The sequence below is a fragment of the Mesoplodon densirostris genome, chromosome 2, assembly GCF_025265405.1.
Source record: "Mesoplodon densirostris isolate mMesDen1 chromosome 2, mMesDen1 primary haplotype, whole genome shotgun sequence".
Lineage (NCBI taxonomy): Eukaryota > Metazoa > Chordata > Mammalia > Artiodactyla > Ziphiidae > Mesoplodon > Mesoplodon densirostris.
The window spans coordinates 33,975,473-33,994,750 of NC_082662.1; the positions used below are offsets into that span (position 1 = coordinate 33,975,473).

Here is a 19,278-nt window from a genome sequence, read left to right on the forward strand (position 1 = left end):
AGAAAGCAATTCTGGTGAACTTGTTCCTTGCAAATAAAAGAGACTTAATCACAAAACTATGCATAGAATCACCTTTCTTTGAACATTTTAGTAGTTTACTTTAAAACAAAACTTAACTTTCCAGAAATTATATGATGTGTAACATGTACAGTAGAAACCCAACTTGATTTGTTCCTGTTGTGGACTGAACGTTTGTGTCCCTGCCCAATTCAAATTCAGTTTGAAGCCCCACTATGACTGTACTTGGAGATAAGATCTTAGGTTAAATGAGGTCTTAAGTAAAGGATTTGTGTCTTTATAAGAAAAAACACCAAAGAGCTCACTCTCTCTTAGTATATGCATACAAGAAGAGGTCATGTGAGACCTCACATGAGGTCTCACACACAGCAAGATGGCAGCTACCTACAAGTCAAGAGAAGAGTCCTCAGAATGTAATCTACCTTGCCAGCACCTTGATCTTGGACTTCCCAGCCTCCAGAACTGTAAAAAAAAAAAAATTCTGCTGTTTAAGCTATCCAGTCTATGGTATTTAGTTGTAGCAGCCCAAGCAGACTAATACAGTTCCCTAAATGGCTAACTAGTTGTCCTAATGACACTTACTGAATAATTCATCATCACTCCACTAATTTGTAATGCCACTTTTATAATATTTTAAATTTAAGTAAATTACCAAGTCTGTTTTGGGGGTCCCAATTTCACTTCATTAATTTATGAGTATATTTTGGCACTAGCTTTATCTTATTTTGATTATTGTGCCTTATATTATATTGGTAAAACAATTTATACCAATTATATTGGTAGGTCAAGTCTGACATCATTATTGTTGGAAAATTTAACTGGCCATTCTGGAATACTTACCATTCCAGGTAAACTTTAGAATCATTTAATTTAATAAAAGGAAAAGTTGAGATTTTGATTGTGGAGTATTAAAGGAGGATAAGTGACATATTTAGAATGTTCTATTCCAATCCATGAACATGGTGTACATCATTATTCCCTCCATTTAAATCAGTAACTTTTGTGGTTTTATTTATAATGTCCTGCATAACTCTTGTTGTTCATTCTTAGCAATATTTTTCCAATATTTTATTATGAAAATATTCAAACATACAGGAAAGTTGAGTTTTACAGTGAGCATCCATGTACCACTACCTAGACTCTACCATTAACTTTTTACTATATTTTATGCTGTTTTTTTGTTGAGTAGTAGACAGAAGCACAGACTGCCTGGATTCACCACTTGCAAGCTGTATGATGCAGGGCAAGTTACTTAACTTCTCCAAACCTCAGTTTTCTTATCTTCAAAGTGGGAATAATAATAGCATTTACCTCAATGGGTTGTTATGAAGACTACATTGTTTAAAATATGTAATGCAGGACTTCCCTGGTGGCTCCGTGGTTAAGAATCCACCTGCCAACACAGGTGACACGGGTTCAAGCCCTGATCTGGGAAGATCCCACATACCACGGAGCAACTAAGCCCGTGCATCACAACTACTGAGCCTGTGCTCTAGAGCCTGCGAGCCACAACTACTGAGCCCATGTGCCTAGAGCCCATGCTCCGCAACAGAGAAGTCACTGCAGTGAGAAGCCTGGGCACCACAACAAAGAGTAGGCCCCGCTTGCTGCAACCAGAGAAAGCCACATACAACAACTTAGACCCAACACAGCCAAAAAAATTAATTAATTTATTTAAAAAATATGTAATGCACTTAGAACAAAGCTTCATACTCTGTAAATACTATATGCTGGTGTGTTAGTCTGCTTGGGCTGCTATAAGAAAATATCATAGACTGGGTGGCTTAAACAATGGAAATTTATTTTTTTCACAGTTCTGAAAGCTAGAAGTCCCAGATCAAGATTTGGCAGGATCAGTTTCTGATGAAGGCTCTCTTCCTGTCTGTATATGGTGACTTCTTGCTAAATCCTCATAATACCTTTCCTCAGTGTCTGCATTCAGAGAGAGATTAAGCCCTCTCATGTCTCTTCTTAAAAAGACACTAATCCTATAGGATCAGGGCCCCACCCTTATGACCTCATTTAATCTTAATTACAGACAGTCCCCAACTTATAGTCTTTCAACTTTACGGTTGTGTGAAAGTGATATGTATTCAGTAGAAACCATAATTTGAATTTTAATCTTTTCCTGGGCTAGCAATATTTGGTATAATACCCTCTCATGATACTGGGCAGTGGCAGTGAGCCTCAGCTCCCAGTCAGTCACAGTCATAAGGATAAACAACCAATGTACTTACAACCATTCTGCACCCACACAGCCATTTTGTTCACTTTCAGTACAGTATTCAGTAAATTACATGAGATATTCAATACTTTATTATAAAATAGGCTTTGCGTTAGATGATATTGCCCAACTGTAGGGTAGTGTAAGGGTTCTGAGCACGTTTAAGGTAGGCTAGGCTAAGCTATGATGTTTGGTAGGTTAGGTGTATTAAATGCATTTCTGACTTACTGTATTTTCAATTTATCATGGGCTTATCTGGATGTAACCCCATCATAAGCCCAGGAAGGTCTGTACTTTTTTTAATATTTAATTTATTAATTAATTTATTTTTGGCTGCGTTGGGTCTTCGTTGCTGCTCAGGGGCTTTCTCTAGTTGCAGAGGCGGGGGCTACTCTTTGTTGTGGTGCAGGCTTCTCATTGCGGTGGCTTCTCTTGTTGCAGAGCAGGGACTCTAGGCACGTGGGCTTCAGTAGTTGTGGCTCCCGGCCGCAAGGGCTTTGTTGCTCCGCGGCATGTGGGATACTCCCGGACCAGGGCTCCAACCCGTGTCTCCTGAATTGGCAGGCGGATTTTTAACCACTGCGACACCAGGGAAGTCCAAGATCTGTACTTTCTTACTCCAAATATAGCTACACTGGGGGTTAGAGCTTCAACATATGAATTTGGAGAGCTGGGTGGGGAGACACAGACATTCAGTTCATAATAGCTAGCAATCACATAGTTTTTTTTGTTTTGTTGTGGAGTTTTGTCTTTGGCCGCACCGCGCGGCTAGCGGAACTTCCCTGACCAGGGACGGAACTCGCGCCCCCTTCAGTCCAAGCGCAGAGTCTTAACCGCTGGACCACCAGGGAAGTTCAGCAATCACATAGTTCTATTCTATTTTCTGAATTATTTTTGTAGGCTATTGATGTAGAAAATAAAACAGCATTACAGTGTAATCATTTTTGCAGAAAATACATAAAAATGCATTTTAAAAATTGTGTGTGTAGGTGTCTGTGCACCAAATGTTAGCAATGGTTACTCTGCTTGGTGAGATTACAGGTAACAGTTATTTCGTATTTTGTGGCGTTTTAGAAATATAAGGAAGGCAATTAACGTAAGAACTTATTGAATACTAGGACAAACAACTACCTGACCGTGGTATTCTTTTAATGAAACACTGGATTCCATTCCACTTTCAGTCTTTTCCACGTACATATTAAGTGAAAGTGGTATGGATTCTTTTACACCAATGTTGTTTCGACAAAAAAGACATACAGATGTTTCCCTTTGTCAAGGGTTTCAAATCTCCCGGCGGAAATATTCACACGTCTATGCCTGGCAGAGGGGAGCCGGTTCTATTCACTAGTCTCGGTGGGGACGGGAACACAGGCTTTGTTTCCTTTCGCAGGAGCAGGCTGCTTCTCCCTGGGTTCGGGTCCCGAGCTGCGTGCAAACGGAGAGTGATCGGACAGTATCCCGGGGCGCATCCCGGGAGGCGCCGGCGAGCGGACAGGCTGCCCCGCAGGACGCCGGGAACCGCGCGCGGAGGCTGCTGCCGCGCAGGCGCACCAGCCGGGCTGCGCTACGTGGGGCACCTTGGCACTGCGCGGAGACCGGTCCGTCGCGGCGGGAGGGCTAGGGCGTGCGAACCGAGCTGGTGAGAGGGGTGAGCCAGGGCTCCCCTGGGTCTGGGAAGGGGACAAGCCGGGTAGCGCCGCCTCGGCCCCGCCCGCCGTCACCCGTGGCGCGCAGTGTGCCCCGCGCCCCAGAGTCGGCTCAGACAAAGGCTGCGAGGGCAGGGCCGGGCGGTTCAGCCCTGGAGAAAAGGTTTATCCTCTCCATTTCGGGAGGAGGAAACTGGATTAGCGGGGTTACGGGATTTGCCGCAGCCGGCAAGGGAAGGAGCTGGGATTCAAAGCCAGATCCTTTTTGACTCCAAATCTCAGACTACTTTAAACCTAGTGCTGCCTAAAACAAAGAATTGGGTTTTATTTATCCCTTTATGCTTCATGACCCCAGCACAGTGTTTTGGACCATATGGACTGTCCACGGTCTCCATGTATCTTTTGTAAACAATGTTCAGTGATTGGTGCAAGTTCTAGAATTCTGACCATGTGATTGAACTTAACGGATCCTTTTGCTGACTGATGTTTTCTAACCAGCATGGCTAGGGGCCTGTAGACTTGGCGATTTAGAATAAACACCTGGAGCCTCCCGCTGCCTGCTGAGGAGACAGATGGAGCGCAAGGATGGGAGGTGTTCCTTGAGAGCCTAGGGAGTAAAAAGGTCCAGACTCCGGATTTTGGTGCTGTATGTTCGCTGGGTTCCTGAGAGTGGAGGACACCTGTGCAACTGTGAAGCCTCCCGTCAGTTTCCGGCAGTTTCCTCATCAAAAGTGGACAAGCCCTGTCAGGACTCTCTGCCCTGTGAGCTGAGCTACAGTTCGCCAGAAAGGAGCGCTGAAGTTATCATGCTTCAGAGACTCCTAATCACCCTGCCCGTCGAGGCCAGCACCTGGGTGAAGTTGCACCATCCAAAGAAGGCCACGGAGGGGGCGCCCCAGTGGGAGGACATGACTAAGATGTTTGAAGGAGAAGGTGAGAATAGACTGTTGGGTGGGAGGGAGGCAGAGCAGCATCGTCTAGGGTGGGAAGGAAAGTGGGCACCTGAGCAGAAGCATCTGCTTAGGTAAAAAGTCTCTGGAGTTCTTGATTATTGCTCCTGGCTTGGGGTTTTCCCAAGTAGTAGTGGTTAGTTTGGACTAAAACTAATATTTCAGTGTCATAGCTGTGTATGATATTTCTTTTTATCTTCCCCATTAGTGTGTGGGGCTGGGAGGACTTGCCTGATTTTCCTTATTTTACAGTGAGGAAATGTGAATCAAATGAATGACCTGTCCAGGTATTGGGTGGGTAGTTCAGAAGTAGAAGGCAGTAGGGAAAGTACCAGGTAAGACTGGAATATCTTGTGCTAGAATAGCAAGGAAGAGCTCAAAGACCAATGGACGTCTACCAGAAGGATGCAGAAGCCCGGTTCAAATTGGAGACAGTTTAAGTGTCCAGATTTTTTTTAAAGGGCCTTTTATTTATGTATTTATTATTTTATTTATTTTATTTTTGGCTGCGTTGGGTTTTCGTTGCTGGGTGCAGGCTTTCTCTAGTTGTAGCGAACGGAGGCCACTCTTCATTGCAGTGCGTGGGCTTCTCATTGTGGTGGCTTCTCTTGTTGCAGAGCATGGGCTTCAGTAGTTGTGGCTGGTGGGCTCTAGAGTGCAGGCTCAGTAGTTGTGATGCACGGGCTTAGTTGCTCTGTGGCATGTGGGATCTTCCTGGACCAGGGTTCGAACCCGTTTCCCCTGCATTGGCAGGCGGATTCTTAACCACTGCACCACCAGGGAAGCCCTAAGTCTCCAGATTGATTGTAACACCTTAAATAAGTAAAATTCCACACATTCATGATGACACTTAAAGTAGAGGAAGAGAGTCACAGATGTAGAAAATAAACTTATGGTTACCAAGGGGGGTAGGGGGGATGGGATGAATTGGGAGATTGGGATTGACATATATACACTACTCTTTATAAAATGGAAAACTAATGAGAACCTACTCTGTATAGCACAGGGAACTCTACTCAATGCTCTGTGGTGACCTAAATAGGAAGGGACTCTAAAAAAAGAGTGGATATATGTATATGTATAACTGATTCACTTTGCTGTACAGCAGAAACTAACACAACATTGTAAAGCAACTATACTCCAATAAAAATTTTTTAAAATGAAAAAGAATTTAGGACCCTCCCCCAAAATAAATAAATATAACAGAGGGTGGGGGGAGAAAACTCATCTGCCACATTGGAAGTGATTAATACACTGATTTCTTACATTGAAAATAGATTTTATGGGAATGAAGGATGCATTTACCTTGCTTTTTACATCCTCTTCAGAGAATACCTGCCAATAATAAACGTAGAAAGAATGATAGCATATTTTACTGTAAATGAAGTAATTGGAAGGTTGGTAGGGAATAGGATATTCACATGGTGTCAGGGTTTGGCCCCCACAAATCACTTGCTAAATGCCAGAGAAAGGACATACTCTTTCAGTGACAAGATCTAGTGGTCACTATCTTTTGTTTCTTTATAATTGTATTTATATTTGGCTGCGTTGGGTCTTCGTTGCTGCACGTGGGCTTTCTCTAGTTGTGGCGAGTGGGGCTACTCATCGTTGTGGTGCGTGGGCTTCTCATTGCAGTGGCTTCTCTTGTTGCGGAGCTCGGGCTCTAGGCGTGTGGGCTTCAGTAGTTGTGGCTTGCGGGCTCTAGAGCACAGGCTCAGTAGTTGTGGCGCACGGTCTTAGTTACTCTGCAGCATGTGGGATATTCCCGGACCAGGGCTCGAACCCGTGTCCCCTGCATTGTCAGATGGATTCTTAACCACTGCGCCACCAGGGAGGTCCTAGTGATCACTATCTTAACCAAGTGTCCCAATGATGGGATAACCCGACATTTTGTGCCTTCTGGGTGATGTAATATAAAGCACATAGTATCACCCATGAAGAATCCCTGCCTAAAATGTTTAACCTGATCCAAATTAATCTTAAAGGCTGAACTTCTGGTTTAAAGAAAATACAGGGGATGGAGAAATAAGAGAAACCCCACCATGAGGATACAGTACGTCGATGCCAGTGTCATGAAAGAAAGGCAAGTACTGTCTAGAGTAAGAGAGACTTTGAATAATAACCACTTAAAATGTGTGAGCCTTAACTAGAAAAACTCTAGGATAAAAGACAGTTTGGGCGGGCTTCCCTGGTGGCACAGTGGTTGAGAGTCCGCCTGCCGATGCAGGGGACACGGGTTCGTGCCCCGGTCTGGGAAGATCCCACATGCCGCGGAACGGCTGGGCCCGTGAGCCATGGCTGCTGGGCCTGCGCGTCCGGAGCCTGTGCTCCACAACGGGAAAGGCCACAACAGTGAGAGGCCCGCGTACCGCAAAAAAAAAAAAAAAAAAAAAAGACAGTTTGGGAACAGTTGAGGAAATCTGAATATGGACTGAATATTTAGATGATCCTATGGAATTATTGTTAACTCTCTGAAGTGTGATAATTGGTATCATGGTTATGCAGGAGAAGATTCTTTGAAGTATTTAGGGAGGAAGTATGATTTCTGCAACTTTGAAATGGTTCAGAAAAAAATATAGATAGATGAAACAAATATAGCAAATGTTAACGATCATTTAATGTGTTAGATATATGGGTGTTCAATATTCATGATAAAAAGTTAAGGGAAAAATACAAGGACAATAATTCATGTGCCTTAATTGCTAGTTCATATTTTTAATATGTCAAATTTCAGCCAGTATTTCTTGAATTCTAGCAGCCTGGCATAATTTAGTTGTGCTTAAGTAGCAGATGGGAAAAAATGAACCAGATACAGTTTCTATGCATATACTCATACTAATACTCAATTGAAATTGATAAGTATAAAAATAAATATAATAGGAGGCAGCCTGAGATAGATACCAGAGTAGAGATAAAAACCAAGCTTTGGGGCTTCCCTGGTGGTGCAGTGGTTAAGAATCCGCCTGCTAATGCAGGGGACACGGGTTCGAGCCCTGGTCAGGGAAGATCCCACATGCCGTGGAGCAACTAAGCCTGTGTGCCGCAACTACTGAGCCTGTGCTCTAGGGCCCACGAACCACCACTACTGAGCCCGCATGCTACAACTACTGAAGCCCACGTGCCTAGAGCCCGTGCTCCACAACAAGAGAAACCACTGCAGTGAGAAGCCCACGCACTGCAATGAAGAGTAGCCCCTACTCGCCACAACTAGAGAAAGCCCACGCGCAGCAATGAAGACCCAATGCAGCCAAAAATAAATTAAAAAAAAAAAAAGCATTGGAGGAATACAGGCTAGAGGAAGCTTTCCTCTCATTAAGGGGCTCTGAGAAAACTTCACTCAAACTGGCCTAGAAGGATACCTCAGTTTTTCACCGAGTAGGACTTGGGGGAAAGTACTGAGGTGGGTGCTATCCAGGTATGTTCAAAGAATGGTGAATAGGATTATGTGATGGGTGTGTCCAGAGGATGAAGTATGGTGTTTAGAGGCAGGTAATACTTGAAGAAGCAGTTTTGGACTGGTTGTGGAGGATCTTGAAGTCTATGGTAAAGTGTTTGGATTCTTCTTTCTTGAAAGTGGGGAACCTTTGAGGATTTTTGTACAAAGGAATGGCCTGGTAGGTCTGTGCTTTTGGACCAGCGTTGGCCATTGGGAAACATTAATCCCCCAATCAACGCACTGCAGATCCTCCTCATTAAGGAGGCTCCAGCCTGCTCTTGAGTTGCTCTGAATGTCCCTCATTGGATTGAATGTATCGAGAGAGGGGTCATATTCAGCAGGTCTGCAGGCAGTTTTTCTATTTGGGGGATCAGGGAAGATGCAAACCTCATAGCTCTTTTCCTTTCCCAGTTCTGCTATCTCAGGTTGCTGATGAGACCCGGGGAGAAAGCTTTGAGGATGAAGTGACATCTGGGTCCCTGACAGCAGAATCCCAGGTAGGTTGGAGTTTCCTGTCACTTTCTTTTCTTTTCTTTTTTTTTTTTTTTCGCAGTACACGGGCCTCTCACTGTTGTGGCCTCTCCTGCTGTGGAGCACAGGCTCCGGATGTGCAGGCCCAGCGGCCATGGCTCACAGGCCCAGCCACTCCGGGGCATGTGGGATCTTCCCAGAGCGGGGCACGAACCCGTGTCCCCTGCATCGGCAGGCGGACTCTCAACCACGGCGCCACCAGGGAAGCCCTTCTGTCACTTTCTTGAAATTGTTTCTCAGATTTTAAGAGCCCTGGCTTCGATTTTCTTTGACTCGACTTCCTGGATTGGATTTTCTTAGCCTGTTAGAAACCAGGCTGCATGGATTGATTTCACAGGCATTTTCCCCACCTGTCGTAACCTTCCTCAGAAACCCTCTTGTTTCTAGCAAACCTCTAGTCATTTATACAACAAATTTAAAAATCATGTGTGTGAGTGTGTGTGTGTAAGAGAGAGGAAAAGTATATAATATAATTCTTGCCCTTAAGCATCTCAAGATGTCATCCAGGGGAAAGACAAGCACTGTAAAATATATTTAAAGCAACACTTTAAAATGAACAGAGAGGTTCTGATATTCTTGGAGATGTATACACTTCATTAATGACCTTTAAGAAAGGATTTTTGGTCATGTCCTGGAGCAGAATTATAGATGATAGAGTAGAGTAGATAGAGTAGAGAAGCTACTGACACGTCCTAAAGGACACAAACTAAACAGGCTAAGAAGAAAAGGAAGGAGAACTTCCAAGAGCAGTTTAATAGGGTCTGTGTATCATACATGAGCTCATCAGAAAACCAGTGGCACTGGCAGGCAAAGCTCTGCACAGCCAAACCCCAGAAGCATAGGGAAACTCAAGAGAATTAGAGAGTAATCAGAGAAAACCAATATAGAAGGAGATATTATTAGAGAACAAAAGAGTTTTAAAGTGGAGTGATCATAACTTCCAAAATCACATGGTACAGGGTTTAGTCCCATGTCTTTAACCTTCCTCAAATTCATGGGTTAAATATGGAGGCTAGTGTGTAGTAGGCCTGAAATGCATTCCAGAATTATTTACAATACATAAAAAGCATTAAAATAGTCTTAATTCCATACTTAAGGAATTTGTTATTATCTCAGCCTTCTGGCTTCTGGGTTCTCTTTGCATTTAGTAATATTTTAAAAAAATAACCCAAATGGTTATTTAATTTGTGTAGATCATTCATAACAGGCTCTTGTACCTCACAATGCAGTGTCTGCTTTGGTCAAGGAATCTTCCTTACTAGGCAGAATTCGTGCTCCCTCTAAAAATGTGCTGTTCTCACATACTTTTTTTACTAACAGAAGTACCCAGCTAAGGGTCTTATCCATGCTGAAATGTTCTCATTTTATTTTATTTTATTTTATTTTATTTTTGCAGTACGCAGGCCTCTCACTGTTGTGGCCTCTCCCATTGCGGAGCACAGGCTCCGGACGCGCAGGCTCAGCGGCCATGGCTCATGGGCCCAGCCGCTCCGCGGCATGTGGGATCCTCCCGGACCGGGGCATGAACCCGTGTCCCCTGCATCGGCAGGCAGACTCTCAACCACTGCGCCACCAGGGAAGCCCTGTTCTCATTTTAAAAAAATATTTATTTATTTGGCTGCATCAGGTCTTAGTTGTGGCACACGGGGTCTTTCCTTGCAGCAAGCGGGCTCTTCGTTGTGGCACGCGGGCTGTAGAGCGTGCAGGCTTAGTTGCCCCGCGGCACGTGGGATCTTAGTTCCCTGACCAGGGATCGAGCCTGCTTCCCCTGCTTTGGAAGGCAGATTCTTAACCACTGGACCAGCAGGGAAGTCCCGAAATGTTTTCATTTTAACCAATTCTTTCAGCCCAACCAGGGTCCCTGTTTTCCCTTGTGGCCTTAGCCCCTTTTGAACTCTTTCCTTTCTCAAATATTCCTGATTTTTATTGTCCTTAACCTAAATTACTATATACTGTTCTGTGACCTTCTTTAATATAGTTCATGAGTATTTTGCCTTCAACCAAATTGTGAGTTGGAAAAGACAGCTTACACACTCCCTGCATTGTTTTGTAACCTCCAGCAGAGAATCAGCCAGTTTTCAAGAGCGTGTCCATAGGAACTGGCAGAGGCTTGATGACAAAGAGATCTCTTTCTAGCCTTTCCTGCATCAGAGATGGGCTCCCACATGTGGCAGGCTACCTCATATGTCTACTGACGTAGACTAGACCTGTCTAGCCTGAGGAGAATCTCTGCTGAGTGGTGTTTCTCCACCCCTGTGATGGATTTGCTTTAAAAAAAAAAAAAAGAGGGTATCCAGGAAAACTTGGCTAAAATCTCTTAGCATCTAGACAAGGTTAGAACAACTTCCTAACTCTGGCTGAAAAGGAACATATTTGATGTTCTAGGAACTTTTAACCTTCAAAGACATATCTGTGGACTTCACCCAGGAGGAGTGGGGGCAGCTGGCCCCTGCTCACCGGAATCTGTACCGGGAGGTGATGCTGGAGAACTATGGGAACCTGGTCTCAGTGGGTAAGGATGGGTCCCCCTTGTAACTAGAACCTGCCTATTGGAATAACAATCTTTATTTCTAAGTTAAGTGGTATGCTTGGTCTTTGGGTTCTGTGTTAGAGATTTCTAGTTCCTTCTGAACATCAAATCAGGATTGCTGTGGTCTTTCCTGCCCTGGTCTTTCTACTCTACCCTTCAGAAGGCCTGATAACAAAGAACAATCTTTAAATTCTTGGGATGCCTCTTTGACCTCAGCACACGTAGTTTTCTTCTTCTTCGCGAGCAGGGTATCATCTTTCCAAACCTGGTGTGATTTCCCAGTTGGAGAAGGGAGAAGAACCATGGCTGATGGAGAGAGAGATTTCAGGAGGTCCAAGTCCAGGTAAGAGCAAGGCAGATGGAGCCTTTGTCATGTTTGCCAGAGAGTTCAGCTTAAAGGCTTCTTCAGGCCATTGGGGAGGTTGCAGCCACCTGGGTGAGACCCACAAGAAACCTGATTACCACTCTGTCCCCCCTTTCCTGCACTTGCCTCTTCTCATTAGTTTCTTTGGAGTCAGAGGAAAAGAGATGCCTTTCTCATCAGGGTTAGCTGCCTTCACCATTTCTCCTGACCTGACATTTGTGGTTTTCTTGCTTTCTCCAGCATTCTAAACCTTACCCTGATCATAGTTTCTTTCTCCTGTACATTCAGTTATCCATGGATCTTGCCTCATAAAGACAGTACCCTTCACCAGATCCTTATGTTATTGTATCATGACTTTCACTTTCTCTGATGATTCCATTTAAATTTTTTCCTAAATATTATTCTATGACTGTATCTTCAATTCTGATTCTCTTTTTAACTTGTGTAATTTAACTTTTATTTCAGATAATTTATGATTCTTTGAGAAGTCACTACAGAATTCCTTCTTACCAAATCCAATGGCTTTTAAAAGTCTTCTTCAACTTCTAAGAACAGTAATAATGACACTGTTTTCCAAGCTGGCTTCTGCAAGTCCTGTGCCTACTTTAACCCCATCTTACAAATGAGGAAAAGAAGGCTCTTAGGTTAAGAAATCTGTACATGATCGTTTAGCTACTACTTGGTGGAATCAGTATTTGTCTAATCATTCTGACTCCACAGTTTGTGTTGTTTTTTTTTTTTTAAATTACAACCCATTTTTATTTTTTAAATTTTTTAAAAATTTTATTTATTTATTTTATTTTTGGCTGCATTGGGTCTTTGTTGCTGCACACGGGCTTTCACTTGTTGCAGCGAGTGGGGGCTACTCTTTGTTGTGGTGCGCGGGCTTCTCATTGCGGTGGCTTCTCTTGTGGAGCATGGGCTCTAGGCACGTGGGCTTTAGTACTTGTGACACGGGGGCTTCAGTAATTGTGGCTCGTGGGCTCTAGAGCTCAGGCTCAGTAGTTGTGGCGCACGGGCTTAGTTGCTTCAAGGCATGTGGGATCTTCCTGGACCAGGGCTCGAACCCATGTCCCCCGCATTGGCAGGCGGATTCTTAACCACTGCACCACCAGGGAAGCTGCCACAGTTTGTGTTCTTATGGTGCTGTCCTGCAGGGCAGCATTAGGTTATATAGACCACACTACCTTCTTGGTATCTTTTCTTCCACCAGCTAATTTAATAATTTTTGTCTCTTCTATCTCTCTTATTGCTTCTTCAATGCTTCTCATCAGTCTCCTTTCTTAATGCAGATATATAATTGATGCCTTTGTTAGGCTAAGCTAAACTACTATAGTATATAGGCTCTAAAGTTTGGCTCACACAGAATAGGATTTTCTTGCTCATGTATTGATCTGTTTAGTTCAGTGGACAGTTCTTTTCCCCCTGACAATTCAGGGACAGAGATTCCTTCCACATGGTGTTTCCATCATCCTCGAGGGCCTCCTCATCATCTAAGTTTGGCCAGCAGTAGAAGAAGAGCACAGAGGGGTTCATTTGGGTGGTTTTTACGGGCCAGACTGGAATGGCTAACATCACTTTTCACTCTCATTCACTTAATGGGGGAGACCTTTGTCACTTCACTCAATCAAATTCAAGGAATATTGAGAAATATAGTATAGTTGTGTGGCCAGAAGTAGGGAGAAGAGATTTCAGAATGGCCAACGGTCTCTGCCACAATCCCTGAGGAGCCTCTGTCTTTTACACTGCTGTTCTGTTTCTGCACAAACTCCCACAAATGCATTATGATGGTCTCAACTATCCCTTTGACATCTATATTCCCCATATTTTCATCTTTGTCATATATGTTCATATGAACTCTATACTCACATATCCCTGGTGTTTGTTTGGGACATCTCTATATAGACATGCTGTTGTTACTTCAAGCCCAGCATATCCAAAAACAGAAGCTATCTTCTCTCCCAAACAAAGTTCTCTTCCTGACTCCTCCTGTTCTTTTAGCCTCTGAGACTAGAAATCATGGTATCAGCAAGAATGTATCATGCTTTCTACTCTGTTTTTCCCTCATTCTCCGTGGTTTCTTCCTTGATATTACCTGCTAGGTCCACTTCTACTCTTCACCTCTGTTGATACCTTGCTAAGCCAGGTTCCCATCATCCCATGCCAATTACTATAATTTCTAGTTGCATTTGTTGATGTCTTCCTTTTCTTTCTGAATCATTTTGAATGTTACTGCCAGATTTGACCACTTGAAATTATCACATTTATCTTGTTTTTACCCTAAAAAGAAAAGTTAAATGCCTCCTTATTCCCTGTAGTAAGTAATCCAAACATCTCTACTTGCTTTTTGAGTCTACTCCAAAATTTATTCAGCTATTACCAAGTACTTTGTATGTGCTATTACTAAAATGAGGTTAGACATTCTGGGGACTAAGATTTTGCCATGAACAGGAAATATTGGTGCTTTAGGATGACAGGGTCCAGAATGGTTGGATAGGAATAGAGAGTAAAAATCCAGGAAACTCCCTCATCCAAAAATGCTGTGTCATGTATACTATGGATAAAATACATATTCTCTATCTTTTAAGATTTTACAGTGTAATTAATGTTTTGTCACAAATTAAGAAATCAGTTTTCACCTCTTATATAGGCAGAAATTATGAAGATTGATAAAAATCCAGTGAGTTTGCAGGGAAGGGCACCCATATTCACTGATAGCCCACATACACATACCCAATACTTTCTTTTTAGTAAATCCTATGAAACGTTGACAGGAGTGTACACAAACTTACATATAATGACAAAGTGAAAAATCAGAGACAACCTAAATATTTTTTAGTAAAGTCAAACAAATATGTCTGTAAGTAGAATGTAATACCATTGTTAAAAAGAATGAGATAAATCTAAATGTACAGACATATAACTGAGCTTAAAAAAAAACAGACGCATAACTATATGTATTCCGTGATCCCCTTTTTTGGGTAGAAATGTATATTTATAACCATATATACACAAATGTACACATTCACTTGTGTGTATTATTGAGAAATGTCTGAACAGATGCATTCCAAATTCCTTTAAGAGATTAAAGGAAATGGGGATGAGATTGAGAGAGGCTGTCCTTTTTCAGTGAATGCATTTCTATATTATTTGATGTTTTATTTTAACATGCACAGAGTATGAGATACTTAAATTTTTCTAAGTAAATAAAATTTTGTCATAGGAATATGAGCTCGAGATGATATCATGTTAGAATTCTTATCTCCTTGTCTTATCTCTTGATATTTGCCCTTCCAGTGATGCTTTCTTCTTAGTCCATTTCCTCTTGCAATTCTCATGGATGAACTCCTCCCAATTTTTAAAGTCACCTTACATAATTTTAACAGCTTCTTTGTGTTGACCACTTTGTTACTTTCACATCAGCTTTCTAGGTGGCAGGATCCTATCTGAAGACAGACCAACCCTCCCGTACCTAGTATATATATATTTTTTCCCTCCTGTTCTCACTGTGGCCGTTTATTTTTTAAAGTTCAGTGAATATGAGTTATTTATATTTTGGGGTTTCTTTCAGACTTGGAGGATGAAACAGAAACCAAAGAGTCAGTCTTAAAGAGTGACATCTCATGGGAAGAATTATACCATGACCTGATGATGGAAAGGTCCACGAGAGGAAGCACCTTGGTTTCCACATTGGGAAGGGACTCCAAATGTCGTAAGTTAGAAAACCACCAGGAGAACCAAGGAATGGGTGCAGGGCAAATCCCCTTGATCCACAAGAAAACACTCACGCAGGAAAGAGGCCAAGAATCTAACAGATGTGTGAGAAGTATTAATGTGTGCTCAAAAGTTATTCCAGGACCAATAGATCCTCCAAGAAAAAGACACCATAAACATGACATATCTAGAAAGAAAAGTAGATACAATTTAGGTTTGATTAATCACTCAAGGAATTACACAAGAATGAAAACCTTTGAATGTAATATTTGTGAAAAAATCTTCAAACAGCTCATTCATCTTACAGAACACATGAGAATCCATACTGGAGAGAAACCTTTCAGATGTAAAGAATGTGGAAAAGCCTTTAGCCAAAGTTCATCCCTTATTCCACATCAGAGAATCCATACTGGTGAGAAACCCTATGAGTGTAAAGAATGCGGGAAAACCTTCAGACATCCATCATCTCTTACTCAACATGTTAGAATTCATACTGGGGAGAAACCCTATGAATGTGGTGTATGTGAGAAAGCATTCAGCCAGAGCATTGGGCTGATCCAGCATCTGAGAACTCATGTCAGAGAGAAACCTTTTACATGCAAAGACTGTGGAAAAGCATTTTTCCAAATTAGACACCTCAGGCAACATGAGATTATTCATACTGGTGTGAAACCCTATATTTGTAATGTATGCAGTAAAACCTTCAGCCACAGCACATACCTAACTCAACACCGGAGAACTCATACTGGGGAAAGACCATATAAATGTAAGGAATGTGGGAAAGCCTTTAGCCAGAGAATACATCTTTCTATCCATCAAAGAGTCCACACTGGAGTGAAACCTTATGAATGCAGTCATTGTGGGAAAGCCTTCAGGCATGATTCATCCTTTGCTAAACATCAGAGAATTCATACTGGAGAAAAACCATATGATTGTAATGAATGTGGAAAAGCCTTCAGCTGTAGTTCATCACTTATTCGACATTGCAAAACACATTTAAGAAATACCTTCATCAATGATATGTGAAATATGTTCAACATCAAAGAATCCCCAAATCGGAGCAAAAGCCTCTAAATCTGTGGTTTTCTGACTTTTAGATTTCAAGAACCAGTAATTTTTTTAATGGTTTGACCCAATGTTACAACTATTAATTTTGCCATATTAAAAAAAAACTACTGGGCTTCCCTGGTGGCGCAGTGGTTGAGAGTCCGCCTGCTGATGCAGGGGACATGGGTTTGTGCCCCGGTCCAGGAAGATCCCACATGCCGTGGAGCGACTGGGCCCGTGAGCCATGGCCACTGGGCCTGCGCGTCCGGAGCCTGTGCTCTGCAACGGGAGAGGCCACAACAGTGAGAGGCCCGCATACCACAAAACAAACAAACAAACAAACAAACAACTACCTATTATCTGCATTGTTTCAGAGAAGAAAGGGCATTTTAATATTTAAAAATACAGGAAAGATATATTCATAGAAAACAGCCCTTTACATTTGAATTAACTTAGCTTTATGAAAATCTCCCAAATTTGTCTTTATTTTTCTCATTTCACTGTGGGCCAGTGAAATCATCACAACAGGCCAGTGATCTGTGATTGGCTTTGAGAGTCACTGTTTTAAATATCCCTTTAATGAACCAGAATAAAATATAATCTTTACTATAGCCCTTTATATGGCTAGAAGAGGTATAAATAAAAATGTCAGTTGTCTCATTTCTAGAAGAAATAATGTTAAAGGGAGTTTTCTAGACTTGATAGATAATGTGCTATACATGAGATGCTTATATTTTATGGTTTTCTATAGAGAGGAATTGGCAAACTTTTTCTATAAAGGGCCAGATAGTAAATATGTTAGGTGTTGTAGGCCATATGGCCTCTCTCAGAACTACTCAACTCTACCATTTTATTGCAGAAACATCCAGAGAAAATATATAAATCAGGGTATCTCAGTCTTGGCACTGCTGATATTTTGGGGCCAAATACTTTGTTATGGGCAGCCATCCTGTGCATCATAGGGTGTTTAGCAGCATCCCTGGCCACTGGTTGCCAGTAGTCCCCTCATCCATTGTGATGACCAAAACTTTCCCCAGACATTGCTAGATGTCCCCTGGAGGACAAGGTAGTTCCTACTTGAGAACCACTGACAAATGAATGGGTGTAGCTGTGTACCAATAAACTTTATTTAAAAGACAAGTTTGAGTTGCATTTAGCCCGAGGGTTGTAGTTTGCCACTCCTGCTATAGAGTATGTAAAATGATTAATACTGACAATGGACTGCCACTTAATGTCAAATTTGTATGCTTGTTTATATCTATGCCAAAAATCTTATTTCCTTACCAATTCCTTTGGTATTTTGTTGCAAAAAATTTTTTTTAATCACAATTATAATGCTATTGTGGAAACCTAGGAATTATTTATGGAGATATTTATGCAGACTTTAGTTCATAATGATGCTTTTATGTTCATCCACAAGAGCTTTGAGATGTATCTCTAAAAGAAAACCACCACTCTTTTAAGACTTAACTGCAATGCCATTATTACACATAAGAAGATTAAGCCATAATTCCTTAATACTTATTGATGTTTTTTTGAAGATAGATATATTAAGATTGGTGGCTGTCATTTTAATTGTTTTTGACTTTCCATTTGCCAAATGTACAGTATTAGATTCAAAAGTGTGCTTTCTGCTGAGTAGGAGGGTTTTTGAGATAGCCCCAGAAAAACACATCTAGAGGACCACCAAAGAGGACCAGGGAGAAAGTGACCACGGGCCAAACTGAGGCAGGGAAGTATGAGAGAAGAAGTGGAGGAGTTGATTCATAGTACTTCACTGTATTTATAAATACTGCATCCTTCCAAACATAATTGAAGATTGGTCAAGTTCAACTTCTTACTCTTAAATGGAAGAACAAACAATTCAACTGCCTGAGCATTGTGTGAACTATCAAAAGTAAAGCTGTTAATCCAGAATAGATACTATTATATCTAGATATTTTCTATTAGTATATTTACTTTAAAAAAAAAACAAAAAACAACTGGCTTCTAACTCTTAAGTCCTGTATGACTTTGATGGGCAGAGGACAGAGTGAGGATGCTCACTGTTCCTTATATGTGTTTGTCCATGTTTCTATGGTCTTATATTTCCCAAGAATTTGGATTTCTCTGATTGCTTCTTTTAGTGAAAGGCATGACCATCACTTTTCTCTGCCTCAGTGAGTCCCTGCCTCAGTGATCTCATATAATGTCTTATAGCTTAAAATACTATCTCTGTTTAATTGCCAAATTCACGTCCCCAGCCCAGACCTTTCTTCTGAACTCCAACCTCTTCCTGCCATTGAGCCTTTGCACTAGCTGTTCCTTCAGACATCCTACCCTTCCCTTCTCATCTTTGCTCAGTGTTGCCTTTTCACTGAAGCCTGTTCTGACCATGCTACTTAATACTGCAACCTGTCACTTACCCCCTAACTTCAATATTCCCAACCCCCCCTTAATTTGTTCTATTCTTTCTTTGTCCATATCACATATCACCTAACATACTAGATAATTTACATATTTAATATGCTTATTATTTACTATTGTCTCCCCTTACTAGTATGTAAGCTCCATGAGAGCAGGGATCTGTTTTGTTTGCCGGTGTATCATAAGTGCCTAGAATAGTGCCTGGCACACAGTAGGGACTCAAGAAATGTTTGTTGAATTGCTTTGATCTGAACTGAATTGAATTACGTATCTATGATGACAGTAGAGAAAGGCAGTTCCTATACTGTTTTCACCTAGATTTTATAGGTGAGGAAACCTTTTCATTTCCTTTTTTTTCTTTGCAAATGGATCAGAATATATAAGCCTCTAAGAATGGTGAATCATAACTGAC

General features: G+C 41.8%; 1 protein-coding gene and 1 non-coding gene across 3 annotated transcripts; both read left to right on the top strand.

The window, feature by feature from the left end:
* The first annotated feature begins 3,805 nt into the window (after nucleotides 1-3,805).
* ZFP69B (ZFP69 zinc finger protein B) lies at nucleotides 3,806-17,718 on the top strand. Of its 2 annotated transcripts, XM_060089588.1 has the most exons (6): nucleotides 3,806-3,890; nucleotides 4,387-4,821; nucleotides 8,686-8,771; nucleotides 11,191-11,317; nucleotides 11,583-11,678; nucleotides 15,271-17,718. In XM_060089588.1, exons 2-6 carry the CDS (start codon nucleotides 4,695-4,697, stop codon nucleotides 16,437-16,439), a joined length of 1,605 nt encoding a protein of 534 aa, XP_059945571.1. In that variant the 5' UTR covers nucleotides 3,806-3,890; nucleotides 4,387-4,694; the 3' UTR covers nucleotides 16,440-17,718. The 2 variants fall into 2 exon arrangements, with proteins under 2 accessions (XP_059945571.1, XP_059945573.1); XM_060089590.1 differs by lacking the exons at nucleotides 3,806-3,890; nucleotides 4,387-4,821 and having other exon boundaries at nucleotides 8,722-8,771; nucleotides 11,171-11,317.
* LOC132484811 (small nucleolar RNA SNORA12) lies at nucleotides 10,879-10,974 on the top strand. Its single transcript, XR_009531359.1, has one exon. It is a non-coding gene; the product is annotated as a small nucleolar RNA SNORA12 (small nucleolar RNA).
* Nucleotides 17,719-19,278: the final 1,560 nt, after the last annotated feature.

Excerpts from the sequence above, each read along its gene's own strand:
- ZFP69B (XM_060089588.1), top strand. The coding sequence starts at position 4,695 with ATGCTTCAGAGACTCCTAATCACCCTGCCCGTCGAGGCCAGCACCTGG. Across the intron at positions 4,822-8,685 it reads TAAGATGTTTGAAGGAGAAG|TTCTGCTATCTCAGGTTGCT; the intron begins GTGAGAATAGAC and ends TTCCTTTCCCAG. Across the intron at positions 11,318-11,582 it reads TGGGAACCTGGTCTCAGTGG|GGTATCATCTTTCCAAACCT; the intron begins GTAAGGATGGGT and ends CTTCGCGAGCAG.